The following is an 18,694-nucleotide window of genomic DNA, read 5'->3' as shown; positions in this document are numbered from 1 at the left end:
GCCTCGCAGCCTACGCGGTATATGTATAACACTGCTTAACTTTTCGAAAGAAAAAAAACACCAACCAATGCGGAAGAAAAAGGAAGAAAAGCAACACGGAACGTAAATCACACATGATGCTTGGAGGTCGCCATCCAGACCTGTGAAACAACGCCACAGATATCATCAGGTTCCCTCAAAATCGTATAGCTCGTCAATACCCCGAAATGATCTAAGGCGCCAGAATCAACGCAAGCAGAGCCATACGGCAGTAGAGACCATATCTCATCTGTAGTCCAACATCAGCATCACATTCATTCAAAGGGGGCGGGGAGAAACTAACCTGGCGGAAGTAGGCCGCCCGCTGGTCAAAGTCAACTTCCTCCGAGATCTCCGCGTTACGGGGCAGAGGGTGCATCACGACCATGTGGCTCTTGGCGTACTTCAGAAGAGCATTGTCAATGATGAAGCTGTTCTTCAGGCGCTCGTACTGAGCCAGATCGCTGAAGCGCTCCTTCTGCACACGAGTAGAGTACAGGACGTCGGAGCGAGCAACAATCTCAGGGGTCAGCTCCTCAGACTCGACAACAAGCTGGCCAGAGGCGATGACTTGCTGGCGGACTTCCTCAGGCAGGGAAAGATCCTTAGGCGCAACCAGCTGCACGCGAACATCGTAGAACTGGAGCAGCTTCAGCAGCGAGTGCACAGTGCGACCGTAACGAAGGTCACCAGTGAAGGTGATGGTCAGGCCAGTAACGGTGCCGAGCTCCTCACGGATGGTGAAGAGGTCGAGGAACGCCTGCGTGGGGTGCTCAACGCTGCCGTTGCCACCGTTGATGATGGGGACAGGAGAGAACTTGGCCGCGGTCTCGGCGCTGCTGGGATCGGGGTGACGCAGAACAACGGCATCTCCGTAGCAGCCGAGGGTGCGGACGGTATCCTGCAAGGTCTCACCCTTCTTGGTCGAAGAGTGCTCGGTGGAGATGGCAATGGTGCGGCCTCCCAGACGCTGCATGGCAGCATCGAAAGAAGCGGACGTCCGGGTGGAAGGTTCGTAGAAGAGAGTGGTCAGAACACGGCCCTTCAGAACGTCAAGCACACCCTGGCGCTGAACTCCCAGACGCATCTCCTGAGCCACAGTGAAGAGCAGGTGCAGGTCAGCCCGAGTGAACTGGTTAACGGAAAGCACGTGCTTCTGTTTGAAGGTAGACCGAGAGAGCATTTCAAGGAGAGAGGAAGACACCTGAGGGACGGGGGTGTACAAAGGAGGTCCAAGTTCTCCCACAGCAGGGGCCTGCTCAGCAAGCTTGCGGCCGGGGCGGAGAGGAGTTCCAGAGAAGGACAGTCTGCGGTCAAGGGAGCTCTCAGGACGGGCGTGAACCATGGGGGACATGGCCTTCACGGAAGGAGAGGCGGGCACAATCCGATGGGTGGACATGTCAGTTCCGTTGGAAGCATCGGAGATGATCTCGCCGTCAAGGCAGGAAGTCTTGCCCTGGAAGACAACACGCTGCACGGAACCTCTAACGTTCTTGCCGTTGAAAGGAGACCAAGCACCCTGGGGCGCCTGGAACAGATACGGCCGGTCAACCTCGATCTCGACAGAGCTGTCCGCCTGGTCGTGCAGCTCGAAGATCTTCTTGGGGTTCTCGTAGAGACGGGCGACAATGTCCTCAACCGTCAAGCGGCCCTCCGAGACGGCAGTGAACAAGAGCGGCAGAGACTCAGCGATACCAGCGACAGGGGAGGCCTTCTCACCAGCCACCTGGTAAGGGATGCTGCCGACGGAGAAGACGTCGATGGTGCTCAAGTGCTCCCACAAGGCCTTCTGATCCTCAACAGAGGGCAGAGAGCTGCACTCAGGGAAGTCATCCTTGGTGAGGAAAAGACTGTAGATGGAAACATCGCAAGTCACCTTGAGACCCTTCTCCTTGCTGAGAGCAATGAGTGCGATGTCCTCCTTGGACGAGACGCTCATGACGTGGATGTTGCGGCTGTGGAGGCTGGCCAGGAGCAAGACGGAGGCCAGGTCAGTCGACTTTGCATCGGTGATGATAGGCTTGCTAGAAGGCCAAGCGCCGAAGTGGTTGGTGACCGTAGCAACCTTGCTGATGTTGCCAGAGAGATGGTTGAAGGGGATGAAGAGCGAGCCCACGTCGCCGGTCACCTGTCCGATCTGGTCGGCGTTGTTGGCAGTGGCCACAACAGAGAAGTTGAAGTCGCAGAAGGAGGACTTCTCAGCATTCTGCTGGGCAATCTTCAGAGCACGAGCATCGGTGACCGAAGCGTCGACACCAACGGGCATCACGCGAACCATGCTGAAACCAGAGGCAATGGATGCCTTGGTCATGAGCTGGAAGTCAGCGGAGCCAGGGACCATCAGGTTGGGCACGAAAGCAGCGACGTTGATCAATCCGGGCAGGATGATGGTGCGGTGGCTGGTCTGGTAGTCAATGGTCTGCACGTTCAGAGCAAAGTGGCGAGCAATGGCCTCAATCAAGATCTTAGCGTTCTTGACGTTGGTCACCAGAGGAGTCTGGTAATCAACAGCCATACGACGAGTACGGTAACCCTTACTCATGTAGTTGGCAGGACGTCTGAACCGGTTGTTGGACGGCAAGTTGATGTACAAGTCAATCAGGTTGTTGGCCAAGTGCTGAGTGAGCGAGTACTCGGACTTGATGTCCTCCTCCTCTCCCGGAAGGATTTCGAGATACTTGACGGGGACGCCGTTCTCCTTCAGGAAGTCAGCAGTACCGGAGGTGGCGAAGAGGTTGAACCCAATCTGGTGCAGCTTGCGGATCGAGGGAAGCATCTCCATCTTCTCCTTGTAAGAACCGATAGAGAACAGCACGTTGCGCTTGGGAAGGCGGAAACCAGTGGAGATCAAGGCCTTGAGGTAGGCTTCGTACTTGTCACGACCGAAAGATGCGACTTCTCCGGTGGAGGCCATCTCGACACCAAGGACGGGATCGGCACCCGAGAGACGGGAGAAGGAGAACTGGGGCACCTTTACACCGACGTAGTCCTTGGGGATGGAGACAGGAGGATATTCAGCGAAAGGAGCACCAATCATCGCCTTGGTAGCCATCTCAATGAGGTCAACGCCCATAACCTTCGAGACGAAGGGGAAAGAGCGAGAAGCTCTGACGTTACATTCGATGACCTTGATATCGTTGTCCTTGGCGATGAACTGGATGTTGTAAGGACCAGTGACGTTCAGGGCGTTTCCGATCTTCCGGGTGGCCTCCTCGATGCGGCGAACGGTCTCGGGATCCAGATCCTGCGGGGGCAGGATCAGAGTGGCATCACCAGAGTGGACACCGGCATTCTCAACGTGTTCAGAGATGAAGTGTCCAACCATGACACCGTTGCGAGCCACAGCATCCATCTCGATTTCCTTGGCGTTCTCAATGTACTTGGTGATAACCACGGGATGTTCCCGGGAAACCTCAGCAGCCTGGTTGAGGTAGCTGGCCAGGTCATGCTCAGAGTAAACGGTGTTCATGGCGGCTCCGGAAAGCACATAAGAAGGTCTGACAAGCACAGGGTAGCCGACCTTGTTACAGAACTCGGTGGCCTCCTCGGTGCTAGTAAGTTCCTTCCAAGCCGGCTGGTCAACTCCGATACGGTCAAGCATGCGAGAGAACTTGTAACGGTTCTCAGCACCGTCGATCATCTCGGGAGAGGTACCAAGGATGCGAACGTTCAAGCGGTGGAGGGGCAGAGCGATGTTGTTGGGAGTCTGACCACCCATGGAGATGATCACACCGCTGGAGGACTCCAACTGGTAGATGTCAAGGACAGTCTCCAGGTTGATGTTCTCAAAGTACAACCGATCAGCTTCGTCATAGTCGGTACTGACAGTCTCCGGGTTGTAGTTGACCATGACCGTCTTGTGGCCCTGTTCACGAAGGGTACGGATAGCCCGCACAGAACACCAATCGAACTCGACGGACGAACCAATACGGTACACACCAGATCCGAGAACCATGATACCCTTGTCCTCGAAGTTGACATCATGCTCAGAGGCGTTGTATGTGAGGTACAAGTAGTTGGTGACGGAGGGGAATTCAGCAGCAACCGTATCGATCTGCTTCACAATGGGGATGATACCCGACTCAACACGCAGGCGTCTGATAGCCAGTTCGTTAGAGCTGAGGAACTTGGCAAGCTGACGATCCGAGAAACCAAGCTGCTTGGCCTGGCGGATAAGAGGCCTAGGCACACTGGTGGCATTGTATTGGGTCATGAGCTTGCTGAAGTCGCTGAGACCCTTGAGTCTGCTGAGGAACCACTTGTCAATCTGGGTAAGCTTCCAGATGTCATCGACGCTGTAACCAGTAGCCATGGCGTTGGCAATGGCAAAGAGACGCTGGTCAGAGGGAGTCTGCAGTTCACCCTTGATAGACATGAGGGCGTTGGTCTCGTTGAATCCAAGGTTGTGGAAGTCGACCGAGCGAATAGCCTTCTGAATGGCTTCTTCGAAAGTACGTCCAATGGCCATGACTTCACCAACACTCTTCATGGAAGAACCGAGCTGGGTGGAGACACGGGTGAACTTCTTGAGATCCCAGCGGGGAATCTTCACAACGCAGTAGTCAAGGGAAGGCTCGAAGCAAGCGCAGGTGACCTTGGTAACCGAGTTCTTGATCTCGTTCAAGGGAATACCCAGACCAAGCTTGGCAGCGATGAAGGCAAGAGGGTAACCAGTGGCCTTAGAAGCAAGTGCAGAGGATCTGGACAAACGAGCATTGACCTCGATAATGCAGTACTCCTTCGAGAAGGGGTTCAGCGCATACTGGATGTTACACTCTCCGACGACACCAAGGTGACGAATAACGTTGACGGCAGTTGTACGCAGCATGTTGTAGTCCTCGTCAGAAAGAGTCTGAGAAGGAGCAACAACAATAGAGTCACCAGTATGGATACCGAGAGGGTCGAAGTTCTCCATGTTACAGACAGTGATGCAGTTGTCTCTGGCATCACGGACAACTTCGTACTCAATCTCCTTCCATCCCTTCATACTGCGCTCGATCAGCACCTGAGGACTGGCAGCGAACGCCTTGAGGCAGAGTTCCCTCAGCTCATCCATGTTATCGGCGAAACCACTGCCAAGACCTCCAAGGGCGTAGGCAGCACGGACGATAACGGGGAATCCGATGCTCTCAACGACACTCATGGCCTCTTCCAGGTTGGAGGCAGATGCGGACTTCGCACACTTCTCATTGATGGAGTCCATGCTGCGAGCAAACAGCTCACGATCTTCGGTGGTGATGATGGTATCAATAGGGGTACCGAGGACCTTGACACCGAGGGACTCGAACTCATCCTTAAGTTGGATACCGACCTGCAGTGCGGTCTGACCACCGAAGGTACAGTAGATGGCATCAGGGCGCTCATGCTTGATCACCTTGCGAACGAAGTCGGCGTTCACGGGGAGGAAGTAGACCTTGTCTGCCAAACCCTTGGAGGTCTGGATAGTGGCGATGTTGGGGTTGATCAAGACGGTGTAGATGCCTTCTTCCTTCAAGGCTTTGATGGCCTGACTACCGGAGTAGTCAAACTCACCAGCCTGACCAATGCTCAGACCACCACTGCCCAAGATCAGGACCTTCTTCACGGAGACCCGGGGAGCGATTCTGATGTTCTCCTCCTTGGCGCCACCAGGGAAAGACACAGGCTTCTGAAGAGCTTCCGAGGAAGCGATGGTGTCCTGGATGCTGTTGATGAACACATCGAACAGGTATTCGGTATCCCTAGGACCAGGGGTGCTTTCAGGGTGGAACTGGACACTGAAGAAGGGCCGGCTGACGTGGCGGATACCCTCGTTGCTACCGTCGTTGGCGTTAACAAAGAGTTCCTCCCAGCCCTCGGGGAGGCTGTTGGAGTCCACGGCATAACCGTGGTTCTGGGAAGTGATGTGGCACTTTCCGCTGAGCATGCTAGTGCAAGGAATGTTGTGACCACGGTTACCGAACTTCATCTTCAAGGTCTGAGCACCGACGGAGCGCGCAATCAGCTGGTGACCCAAGCAAATACCGAACACGGGAGTCCGGGCCTCCTTCAAGGTCTTGCTCAGGTTGTTGACGGTGGTAGTAAGGGTAGCCGGGTCACCGGGACCGTTCGAGACGAACAGACCATCATAGTCCTTTCCAGCAAGAGTGGGGAAGTCATAATCCCAGGGCACGACGAGAACCTCAACACCGCGGGCAAGCAAACAGCGCAGCTGGTTGAACTTCAGACCCACGTCCAAGCAGAGGACACGCACCGGGCGACCGGAGGGGTGTTTGAGGGCGACATTCTCGGGAGGCGAGAAAAGTTTGGGTTCCTTGATCGACACTATCGTAACAACAGTCAGAAACGATCTTTCCATCTGAATCCAGAATGTAAGTAGGATGCTTACCTTCGGCGACCAGGTTCTTCTTGTTGGGATCAACCCATTCGGTCTGTTCGAAGAACGGCTTCCAGCTGTCCTTCTCGGTGGGGATGACAGTGGCGTCGCTGACAGTCTCAGACTTCTGGAGCAGCAGACGACCCAGCATGCTACCCTTTTGACGGATGCGCTTGGTAAGAGCACGGGTATCAATACCATGCACGGCAGGAACACCTTGCTCCTTCAGCCACTGGCCAAGAGACGACTCAGCAAGGAAGTGAGAGTATTCCTCTCCGGCATATGTAGCAACTACCAGACCCGCGATGTGAATCTGGGTAGACTCGAAGTACTTGGGAAGAGTCTTCAGCAACTCATCCATGGTCTCCCGGGAGGGAACACCATAGTTGCCGACGAGGGGGAAGGTGACGACGAGGATTTGGCCCCGATACGAGGGATCCGTGATGGACTCTGGGTATCCCACCATACCGGTCTGGAAGACCAATTCACCGGCGATACTCTTCTCAGCACCAAAGCTGTAGCCCTGGTAGACGGTGCCGTCCTCAAGCTCGACGGCGACCATCCTCCCATTGCTGCCCCGGTAGGGAGCCGAAGCGGGAGGGATCACGGCCCCATTGTGAGCTTCCATCGGGGGAAGCGGCTGCAATTCCTTGTTGATCTGGTTGTAGGCCACGGCGCCTCCAGAGAGAGGGCTGGAGGGGAGGGCAGCCTCCTCGTGACCAGCGGACTGCGGCATTGTGGTGGTGACTGTGTATGTGGGGGGAGGGGGAAAAGGTCCTCTCGGGGACTGTATGACTGGGGGGGTATTCTCTCTACCGTAGCATCAGCAGCCTCCAAGACCCTTTTGAAAAAGATGGCAAGAGGGGAGGAAGGGGAGTGATTCTGCTGCTTCTGCACGGGAGGAGGAGGAATATAGGAAGGAAAGAGGAGAGAAAAGAAGAATTCGCAGGATAAAATTTTGTGTACGGCGGGCTGATGGAGCTCTCTCATTGGACTGTTGAACTCACCGATCCGGGGATCATGGGCCATTCTGCTGTCCTTGACCGCCTTGAAGAAAATTTTTTCGACATTTTTTGGGGTTTTGAGGGGGTTGAGGACTGGGTGGCCTTCGTTTGCTTTCTTTCCATTGCTAATTATGGAGTCTAAGCAATTCCTGTCCGCAACCTGGAGCCAGTCAGTGCCCTCCCCTCCTCTTCCCTTCCCTTCCCCAAGTTCCAAGGCGCATGACCCAAGAGTCACAGCGTGAACAGTATCGTTTCTTACGTCTACTACTGGTATGATGAATTGAAGAATCATCCTAGTCACTATCAACGCCATTAGATCTCTAACAATTGATCGTAACGCAAAATACATCCCCTGACAAGGTATAGACGGGACAGCAGCCACGAAGATGTGTAACCGAGTGAGGTCATCGCAAGCAGAAAGCTCCTTTTCTGGGTTTAGTGCGTAATTTTGATTGCAGTTCGGTGGAGGGGAGTTTGCAGAGACTTGCCGCACCACACAGACCTACTTTGCTTTTAGTGCCAACTGCCGAGATGGCCCGTCTCCGTCACCAGTCAATTGGTTCTTTGGGGGACAGTTCGCCACACGGATCGACCACGCTTGCAGCCGGTGGCCAGTGGCCAGTGGCCACCGCAGGCGGTGAGCGCTACCTGCCTTGGCTTTTGGTTCTGGATCCGGTCCGATGCCTGGTTACGCTTCCCTCCAATCATCGGCCCGAATGGCGCTTTGGGCAAACTCAATGCCAACCCGTTATCGGAAAGTGTAACTTTTTCTGTGTTTTCGGTGGGATACCGTGAATATTGAGTCACAGGTACCTTCTGGAATTTCTACTCAACATCACATGGCTACGTAGCTCTTTTTCCGCCGTATAGATGGTATGTTGAGTCCTCTCAAGCCTCTGCTATCTATGTCAATCTAATCAAAAACCTCTGCCCTTGTGGCTATACCGTACCCGCCTGAATGTCTCTTGCATCAATGGACAATGGACAATGTGAGAAGCCCCCTACCTACTATGTAGAATATCCAACGTCGTATCAAGATTTGCCAAGTGACCTTTTCCACTGTCCAAATGGTACCTGAACAGAAATAGCATACTTACACACAACTGTATCGAGCATGGAGAAAAATAAATGTTTGCGCCCAGCTTTACTTTATCTTCCGTTTGCCTCGAACCGAACTGCCTAGTCTCAGCCTTACTGATATTAAAAGGACCATCCTCTTCTTCCTGACTTTGTGGGTAAATAGTAGGTAATTTTACTAACACTTCACTTATTATAAAGTCAATGCTACATTGTCAATGATATCTGCAACACTCGGGTCAATCCTAGTATGTACTTACTAGTGCTGCTGCGGGCGCAATTATTCTCCGAGCGGGTAACTTTAAGGCACCTGCATCCCACAGGCCATGAAGAGATAAACACTGCACTATACACAGACTTGCAGGGAAAGTCAAACTTTATTGGTTGGTAGATACTAATACTTAATGCTGTATGCCGTTTAGACCAATCCGCTACTTCTTGTTTGCGATAACTTGTGCACCCGTCTTCGAACACAAACTGCTACTTCTTAGTAGTCCTCCATAATATATACAATCCCCCACCTTCAAGGTCATCATATTGCAGGATCCGCGCGCTTGTCTGCTCGACACTATTAGCACTAGTAGAACACTGAAGCATACACTACCTGCATCATCAGGAATTCCAACGAGTACTGTTCCAATATATCAGGCACAAGTTCAAGCCAATCGGGCTTGAACCTGCAGGCAATCGTCGCATTGCAAAATTCCCAGTACTCCGGGTACCACCCAGCACCCTCCCAATCAAGTAAAGTAATCTTAAATTCCGGACATCCTTCGCGAGCCTCAAGTCTCTCGACCATAATATTCTTTGGTTGAAGGTCACCATGAGTGAAAACAGGACGGTGACCGCGAAGGGTCTTATCAATCATAGGTCGCAACAATCGAATATACTGCTCTTTCTCCGTCTGACGAAGTCTCTCAATTATGGCAAGGTTCAGGTCTTCCTGATTTGCGAAGGGACCGGAAATCTTGGGATCATAATCTGCAGTCCAGAATACCCCATCGAGGTAGGGCTCGCGGTTCAGCATTCCGAAGTAATCGGGCGACGGTATACTTCGTAGTTTGAAGATCGCGTCCTTGATCAACTTGCATATAGTGGCCTTTTCATTTGGATCAAGGGATGGCAGTAAGCTTTCAAGGGTGTCGCCAGGGACATGATCCAAGATAATATAAATTTTCTTAGACATTGGGTCCTTGAAGACTGCATGGACTTTTGGTACTGGAACTTGGCTGTCTTCGAGAAACTTCATGGTCTCAGCCTCGATGAGAGGTACGCCGTAGCCCGATTTGACTGCGAAACGCTCTCCCACCCGGAAGACTTGGTCGTATGCATCGGACATGCTAAGGCGCTCTGTTGCAGCTTCGATCTCGGAGACGGTTGGTAAGCGGATGGACTCAGCAGCTGATTCTTTTGACATGGTTGGCTAGATGATGTATTGATGCTATATAGGGGTCTTTGGATAGATAGAGATATAGGGCGCAGGCAACAGGTGGAAGTAGGGATAAATGGGCGTTATGTTTATCTTGGGTTAGACGGCTGAAACAGAACGGAGGTACTACCTATCACTTGATTAGATGATCTGGCAGCCGTAGTAAACAGGCTGGTCAATTCAAACAGATCCTGGCATTGCATTAGCGCAGACACGTGACAAATATACTTAGGAATTACGATACAGAGATAGCTAATAGTCCCTACTAACCTATACTCCTATTGACTATCTAGAAAGCACCCTTGATTTAATGCGTCACACCCAAGAGCTCATTGAACATTGAGACTGCTGTCACTGGGCGAATGATTTAACGTAACTAGCATCATCATCATCATCATCATACTAAGTGCACTGACTGGCATAAGGTATATATGACCATCATATTATTCTAGTAAGCGTCTAGTATATAGCTAGCTACTAGTATCGATAGTATGTACACATTGAGCTAAACACCTTGCGCAACCCACTGTCGCCCAATAAATTATACGTTGTATAAATTGAGGGCTAACCAGGTGTGTCCTAGGGAATCGGAGCTGGAGCCTGAAAAGGAAAGGAGCAAGCGAAAGGCTTGGATATGCACGGCTAAACTTGTTACTCACTAGTCGTTTTTGTAAGGAAGCTGACACTATTTAGACCACGATCACATTGAAGGCTCACATCTTCTGCAACCCAGACCACGACGCACTGAACTCCCTATCGAAGTCTCTCCCAACAATGGCAACTCTTACCAATACCGGAGATGGTCCGCTTCAGGTGCCCGGGTTTGGCTCCATCCCCTTGGATTTTCAGCTCCCACCAGAGGCTCGCTTTGCGCATGGGCTGATGGACTACCGCCACTCACCTCGGTTAACCAGGCGGGAGATGGCCATGATTCGTCTCATGCAACATGCCACAGAAAAACCTGGATGGGATTCTGCCGTAATAAATGGAGATGAGACCCAGCTGGCGCAATGGCACCGCCAGGCCACAGAAGGACCGGACGGGCACCTGATCAGCGCCGCTGCTTGGGACTGGTGTCTGGCGGAACTGCGCGATAAAGCAGAAACGTGGCGGGAAACAGGCCGTCTCCTGGTCTTTGACAGTTCATCGGCTGTCTGTCAAGCCGATGTGTGTGTCTCAGATCCAGAGTCCCTGTCCCTGAAAGAAGAGGTCCAGGCGGAGATAGCCCGATTGGGGGTCCCACACCCGCAGCCCAGACCCTATATACAATATAATCGCTTAGTGGATCCGTCTAAATATCCTCTCGTCTACGACCAGACTCGAGTCCTGATTCATGGGGGACAGGTCCCCCTCGATAATAACCTGTGGAGAGCGGCCGACGAACCCATTGGAGAGCTACCTCCTCATCCTATGGGTCTTCCCCAACACCGGCCCCGCAACATGAGACGCAGGCCTGGCCAAGGAGGGCCGGAGAGCTGTTGGTCAAACCGCTTCCAGTGGCTTCCCTGTGACGTGCAGTTCAATATTACGGACATTCTGGATGTCCGGATCACTTCATACGTCAATAATCTTCACCCGGGCAGGTACCAAAAATTGTATAGGCATCTTGAGCACCTCATAGCAAGCTCCGTCCCTTGCTGGAATGAAATCTTATTTTACGGTAATACACGTGGATGTCGCCCACCACGTATCCTGACATATGGATGCGAGATCTATAACTATCAAGAAGACCACAAAATATTCGATGTTCTTCGATACTGGCCCCGGTGGCAGCTACAATGTGACACCTACGAAGAGTGGGAGACACTGCGCAACACAGCTCGTGAGTACATTGAAAGCCCTGAGCCACCCAAATGGAAGCAGGCAGAGCCCTTGTCTGACGAACCGGCCAATTTGATGGATCTGCTCACCCCCGAACAATGGGATATTCCCTGCCATGTGTATAGGATCGCCAAATACAAACGCACTCGCCGAGCTTGGTTCAATCACCCAGAGCCCGGTGTCTCGTTCTCGTATGAGCAGTGGAAGCAGGGTGAATTTACGGGACACGCAATTCACGCGCAGCGGATCAGCAAATACCCGGATCCGCTACACCATGACCACAAGCCTGTTCAATTGGAGAAGCAGTTCCAGGAGAAGGGTCTCCAGGTTGTAGTGGAAATTACCCGCATCGAAATACACCCAGATAATCCTATCTATAACGGAGAGAGGCATTTCCACACCGAGGGGCTTCGCAACGACCGGATAGCAGCCACTAGTCTGTATGTGGTGGAGTGCAAGAATCTCACCCCAGTGCGCCTGGCCTTCGAACACGAAGATAAAGTCCACGCCTCGGAGCTCGAGTGTCAGGTGCCTCAAGCACTTGCCACGGTCCTCGATGTAGATTACTGGGAGCGGTATGAGGGTGTACCTCCTCGCGCGCTGCATGCTTTCGGGTCGGTTCCACTCACAGAAGGCCGTCTTCTCAGCTGGCCTAATACCTATCGATCGAAGCTGGAGTCCTTTCGCTTAGTGGATCCCAGTCAGCCGGGGAATTTGACCTTGATCAAACTTCGACTCGTCGACCCTCATTATCGCATCTGTTCAACGCAGAATGTCCCTCCGCAGCAAAGTGAATGGTGGGCCACTGCAGCCCGACAGGCAGCTGAACTCGATCAACGCCTACCCCTGGAGCTGGTGTGGTCTGTGATGGATCATATGAAGGACTGGCCAATGTCCGCAGCCGACGCCGAAGAGCTACGCATAAAATTGCTATTCGAGCACGAACGCGTGCGCCGGGTCATCGATTCGTGCGTGGGGCACCATGTCATGGATTGTCTTCCTTACGGTGAACATGACGCACAAGATTTGATGGAGAGATTTATCGAGGTTGGATATGAGACTCCTTAGTCTACTTAGTACTATTTCCGGATTGGAAATTGGCGTCAAAAAGCCGCCGGATCTAGCGCCGGAGTTGTTTCAATTTGTTCAAGCGCATCAGACGGTGTTGCGACGGCGCCAAGTATCAGTAGGATAGTGCTTACCGATGTCTTTTGCGTTAGCAACATAGCAATAGGGAAATTTAACCAAATAGGGGAAAAGAGTCCATTCCCCAAGATAGAAACTTTTTTACATGCAATAGATACTGATGGTTGTTCACCAAGACATCCTTAGCTCATGATATCGACGATACATTATCAGATCCAGTGATCGACATGATCACATAGGCAGACTAATTAGCCCACAAAAGGTTACTTAAGTACTACTACCTAGTTAGTAGTAGTAGTAGTAGTAGTAGTAGTAGTTATAGTTGTTGTTGTTGTTCCAACAGTTCCAATTGTAGCAAATAAGAGTGGCTTATTATTGGAAATGGTTAAGTGCAGTCGAGGAGTTTTGCAAGGGGTTGCGGCAGCGTAGACAAGTTCCTAAGAATGATGATACGAGTGTGTATGGAAGAGGATGATGTAGGCACTGCAGATACAGGGAGAGGATGTCAGCTAGTAACCATCTCATACGAGACATCATAATAAGCCGTAGATAATATGTCTACTAATCCCAAATCTTAGCTTAATGACGCCTATAGCAGACCCTAGATCATACTTACTCTTGGCTATGATCGGCCCCTTCAGGTTCTGAGATTCTTACCTCAAAAGTCACTTGAGGAGCTATGTCCAACTAAGGCGATCAGTGTAAGTACATCAGAATAATTTTACTGAATATTAGGCTTTCGTAATATATATCATTAGTACGCTTAAAACGATAGCTTGCTTATCAAGGTCCCGTGGTTTGGGATTGTTTGTATAGAAGCTTCCGGCTATGCAAGACTGCATACTTACGTACAGTTGTGAATCATGACGTTGTCTTGCATACAATGGTAGTTATTACCTAGAAGATCCTTGGCTAATATATTAACGAATTATAATCGCTGCGAGGAGTATAATGTACAGCGAGGGAGTTTGTTTCGGCTTCATTATTCGTTTTCCTACAGTATAGACTTATAGAATTTACATAGTATCAGGTGCGTTTGTAGCCGAGTCATATGCATATACAGCATTGAGATCACGACATCTTAGCCCTGCTTAGTGGATGTCAGGGAGAGAGTTTTCCTTATCTTCAACTTAAATAAATAGAGTAGCAGTGAAAGGGAGAAATAGCACGATAGCACGAATCTATTAAAAGGTAGAATATTCACGATATACTGATTGAAAGAAAGAAACTCGCTCTTTTCATTTGGTCTGAAATAATATACTAGATGTATGCGTAGAAGTGCAGAAATATTATATCGGTACTCCGTAGTAGTTACCGAGCATGATGAAAACCAGTTCTGAAGGTAAAAATTCAGCTCAGTCAAGTGGCATCATCCCTTGCGCGATGCGTTGATAGGCATTCATTAGCACTATAAAGGGTAAAGATCTTTTGCCACCCGCGCCGTCACATACTTTTCTGATAATAGAAAAGTGGCGGGGTTCCCATAAACCTCCATCTTATGATCAGTGGGAAAAGTACGATGTTTATAGGGAGCTACTAACCGGTCGGTTAGCGGTCTGGCCACATTGTGCCGTCCCAATGATCTAAAGCACACGCCAATAACATTCACGGACAAAGCGAGGTGCTTCATGCGCGGAAGACTTATCGGACGCTAGCGGCAGCCCAGAACTCGCAGGAATATCTCGAGCTGGTCTGATTCCCTGCGATCGCCGCCTCCGCTGCTGCACTCACTGCAGGCGCATGTGGGCTGCGTCAATTTTGGGAGCAAATCGTTTCAACGCTGCTGCAGCTCTCCCTGCTTATCTTCCTCCCCCCCCATTAAAAAATACCTCTTGAATCACGCGAACCTGCCAGGTTTCCTGCCCACCTTGGATTACCAGCTCGAGCAAATCCGTCTCTCTTAAGAACCTTCTCTTTGCTCAGGTCCGAGCGACGCATTGTTTTTCCCTGCTTTGATCTTGGCGCGTCCCCCAACATGCAGTGACGGCAATCTTTGTCCCGCCCAGTGCTGCTGAGACTTCAGGGGACGACGATTTCAAAATGCTTGCCTCCCTTTTGCGCCCCAAGAAACGACGAGTTTATGCGGAGCGGTCGCCGTTTTCTTCGCCGTACACGACTCGTGATTCCCAATGGCCTTTTCAACAATATAATGCGCCCCAACGAGGCCCGGAGCCCGGCTATGAAGAGATCAACGGATACAGCGGCACCCATGAGGAGCCTGGCGCAAGATCTGAAGACGATGCCGACGAAGAGGACGACGAACCCGTCGAGTCCACGCCCCTTCTTCCGATATTCTCTGCGTCGCATCTAGGTACAGATACTCTTCCTATCGGCTATAACCTCATTCCATGTTCGCATACTGACTTTTTAGACACTTTGCCGGTTTATGACATCACTCATGCCATCCGTCCTCTCATTGTTGCTCGATGTGAAACCACCCTGACCTGGGATCAATTGCGATCACCACAAATTTCCCAGTTCCTCGTCAAGCCTATCCAGCAAAAGATCCGCGCGTTGCATTTCTCCAGGGCTACACTGTATGCGCTGATAACGAACTGCCTTCAGTTCTCGAAGGAGGTCCATCTGAATCCCGGAAACAGCGGCGTGAGTCAAACCAGGGCCATGGTGAGCGAGCTTCTCGCTATCAAGCTGCTAAGAGAGTATTCAACGCGGGAATTGATCGACGCGCTCTCCTACGAATTCTATCCTCTCAACGGTCAGACACCGACGGCGACTGTAAGCTCCGATCGCGCACCCGGTTGGTATTCTACTCCAGGAAGCAAGCGTCCCGCCATCGCTCGTGTCTCTTGCCTCGAGGTCGCCATCCGCGCTCAGGCAAAAAGGTTCTTGTCGCATCCCCTGGTAGTCCAGCAACTAGAAGCGATATGGGCTGGCACGATTGTCTTCCATTCCGCATCTGATTACCTCCATCGCTCGCCCACACAGGTTAGGAATAATGGGAGACTGCAGTATGGGACTGCTCCTGAACCTTCTCCCCTTGATACGTCACATCGTCAGCCACAGCCCAATGTATCTGGACTTCGACGTTCAGTCACGATCTATGACCCGCGAGATGCCTCCTTGTTCAAACTCTCACGACTACGAGTGCCTCGATACAGACAGTTCTTGTCAACGTTGTCGTTCGCGGTTCTGCTGGGGTTGTTCCTGGCTGTGTTGAATCAACGTCGCCTCGAGATCACTCCGCTGGAGATTATTTTCTGGCTTTGGAGCGCTGGCTTTATGCTAGACGAGATTGTCGGGTTCAACGAGCAAGGCTTCAGTTTGTACCTCATGAGCTTCTGGAATCTCTTTGATCTCGGTATCCTTTTCCTCCTTTTCTGCTACTATTGCATGAGACTTTACGGTGCCATCCTGCCCTACACTCGCAATCATATTGTGGCAGACCAAGCGTATGACATCTTGGCCGCAAATGCCGTCCTTCTCTTCCCGCGACTTTTCTCGGTTCTTGACCACTATCGCTACTTTTCTCAGTTGCTTATAGCATTTAGAATCATGGCGTCTGACCTTATTGCGGTTTTTCTTTTGATTATCATCGCCTGCAGCGGGTTTTTCGTGGCGTTCACACAGGCATTTGGCAACAGCGATGATCATTCCCCTGGCGCCGTCGCATATGCCTTGTTCCAAATGCTCATGGGATTCACGCCAACAGCGTGGAGTCTTTGGGACGAGTACAACATGCTGGGAAAACTCATTTTGACAGTGTTCCTGTTCATTTGTCACTTTGTCGTCGTCACCATCCTTATCACGGTTTTGACGAACTCCTTCATGAGTATTGTGCAAAACGCCAATCAGGAGCACCAGTTTCTCTTTGCCGTCAACACAATCTCCATGGTCAAATCGGATGCCCTCTTCTCTTATGTTGCGCCGACCAATATTCTTGCTTGGCTGATCACCCCACTTCGTTACTTCGTGCCTTTCCGTGAATTTGTTCGGATTAACCGCACGATCATCAAAATTACTCACCTACCCATCCTGTTTACAATCTGTTTCTACGAGAAAGCGATACTGAGTTCTCAGGTGATTGATTCAACCGACTTGATTGAATCGACATCTCGAGATGATTCAGCAGACCGCTTTCGGGCCCGGCGTCGCTTTAGAGCTTTCAGCTCGCAAATTCGACCCTTCGTCCGCGAACCATCAGTTGCCACATATCAGAAGGACCGTGCTCTGGACGAGGTGTTTCGACGGCCATTCCGGGACGCAGCAGCTAGACGTCCCGTCGCCGCCCTTGATCGCAGAGAAAGCCACAGTGTGGTCAACAAGTGGATGCAGACTATGGGATCGGGCTCTGTCAACCCCCCTGATGAGCAAGACTCGGATGAGGTTGAGCGGCTTGAGAGGTATCCCCGCGGTCGGACGGGCTTTCGCCGGACATTTACCAGGAGCTTGCGCGACTTCACAGAAACCAATCACTCCGCTACCTCTGACCCTGACCGTCGTCCTCAAGTAGCATCTTCACCCGTGACGCCGCGTAATGGCAGAACTCTTTTGTCACCGATGCGGAGCAGGCAGTTATCGCGACATACGGGTATGGAAGGCGATGATGAATTGACAAGCGATGACAATGGCGGATGGGCTGTAGAACAGAGGTCGGGGCCACTGGATTCCGAGGATGATACGCCCAAGAACACCAAACAGAGTCCGATTTATACGCCGCCCAAGCACTTCAGCTCTCGCCCTTCGACTGCCCGGATCAAATCTCGCAAGACCAGTCCCGTTCGGCGGATCAAGAACCACACGCGAAATTACTCGGGCGCTACTATGCTGTACAACCCGATATCTTCCGGTAGCAATCACGAAGCCGCCAAAGCTTCACCAAGCCCTGTCCGGCCAAGAGCGCAGACCCCTGATCGAGCAGGCGGGGCTGTCCTGTCTACCTCTGCAGATCAATGGACGCTAAAGAGACATATTGCGGATGGCAGCAGGCTTCGAAACGTGACCATGACGCGATCTGATCCGATGTCTGTTCCGGATGTGGGTGGCTTCTCCGTGCCCGATTCACACTTCCAGCGGCGTCGTCAAGCGTCCATCCTCGATGGCTTAGGCTCAGACCTGGGAGACAACAAGGCGATTGCGAACGGTTTCTTAGGCGGTGTCCCTTCAAGCCTCACTACACAGATAGCCTACGCGACAGGGAATATCCGACGCCCCGACAGCCCAAGTAGCAGTCAGGACATGCTCAGCAAACTTGTCTTGGCTCGCATGAACAATATCGAGGAAGGCTTCCGTGAGGTGATCAAGGAAGTCAAAGACCTCCGACGTGGTGGAACTAGCCGGAGCGAAAGCCGGGTTGATGAACAACGGGGCGTCCAGCGTGACAAGAAAAAGCGGCGCGCCGATAAGAAGGAGCCGAAGAAGGATCTTCAGGGATCTCGTAAGAGCAAGACGAGCAGCGAAGGGCAATGGTCGGATGAGCTGGCATTCGAGAAACGCAAAGACGAACCCAGCGGAGATGATAACCTTTAAATTATTGGTGCAGCTGTTTGAGCGTTCCTAGCTCATAGATGGGGGTATCTTCCTGTATTTAATTTGGTGCACATGTACAGTATTATTGGGCCGGCTGTCTCACGACTTTTCGATGATTCATGAAATATGAGCTTTTGATACCCTTCCAGTACCTTTGGGTCACGGACATGTCTTTCTTTCTTGTTGCTCTCACACATGTTGTTTGAAGATATGGTGTAATTAGTGGTGGAAAGGTGACTTGGATCACACAATATGCCAGTAAATCCTAGAAAATAAAGGTTACTTAGAAACACCTGGCTTTGAATGGGGCCAGACTGGGAAGTTTGTCAGGATGGTCATTCTACAACACGTGTGTAT

At 51.6% G+C, this 18,694-nt stretch overlaps 4 protein-coding genes across 4 annotated transcripts; 2 read left to right on the top strand and 2 right to left on the bottom strand.

Moving 5' to 3' along the window:
* Positions 1 to 211: 211 nt before the first annotated feature.
* On the bottom strand, positions 212 to 7,109 carry ASPBRDRAFT_28713 (bifunctional carbamoylphosphate synthetase/aspartate transcarbamylase; the record flags this gene model as incomplete). Its single annotated transcript, XM_067622546.1, has 3 exons — positions 212 to 268; positions 323 to 6,321; positions 6,386 to 7,109. 3 exons carry the CDS (start codon positions 7,107 to 7,109, stop codon positions 212 to 214), a joined length of 6,780 nt encoding a protein of 2,259 aa, XP_067480727.1.
* Positions 7,110 to 8,817: 1,708 nt separating this feature from the next.
* Positions 8,818 to 10,002, bottom strand: ASPBRDRAFT_41164 (uncharacterized protein). Its single transcript, XM_067624504.1, has one exon. The coding sequence runs from the start codon at positions 9,869 to 9,871 to the stop codon at positions 9,032 to 9,034; it is 840 nt and encodes a 279-aa protein (XP_067480726.1). The 5' UTR covers positions 9,872 to 10,002; the 3' UTR covers positions 8,818 to 9,031.
* A 624-nt stretch (positions 10,003 to 10,626) lies between these two features.
* ASPBRDRAFT_41163 (DUF4246 domain-containing protein) lies at positions 10,627 to 12,943 on the top strand. Its single transcript, XM_067624503.1, has one exon. The coding sequence runs from the start codon at positions 10,658 to 10,660 to the stop codon at positions 12,770 to 12,772; it is 2,115 nt and encodes a 704-aa protein (XP_067480725.1). The 5' UTR covers positions 10,627 to 10,657; the 3' UTR covers positions 12,773 to 12,943.
* Positions 12,944 to 14,583: 1,640 nt separating this feature from the next.
* ASPBRDRAFT_205718 (uncharacterized protein) lies at positions 14,584 to 18,656 on the top strand. The gene is made up of 2 exons (XM_067621753.1): positions 14,584 to 15,161; positions 15,222 to 18,656. Exons 1-2 carry the CDS (start codon positions 14,891 to 14,893, stop codon positions 18,335 to 18,337), a joined length of 3,387 nt encoding a protein of 1,128 aa, XP_067480724.1. The 5' UTR covers positions 14,584 to 14,890; the 3' UTR covers positions 18,338 to 18,656.
* Positions 18,657 to 18,694: the final 38 nt, after the last annotated feature.

This window comes from Aspergillus brasiliensis, assembly GCF_001889945.1.
Source record: "Aspergillus brasiliensis CBS 101740 unplaced genomic scaffold ASPBRscaffold_4, whole genome shotgun sequence".
Lineage (NCBI taxonomy): Eukaryota > Fungi > Ascomycota > Eurotiomycetes > Eurotiales > Aspergillaceae > Aspergillus > Aspergillus brasiliensis.
Note: the sequence above shows the minus strand (reverse complement) of the source record. Positions and strands in the feature narration are given on the sequence as shown.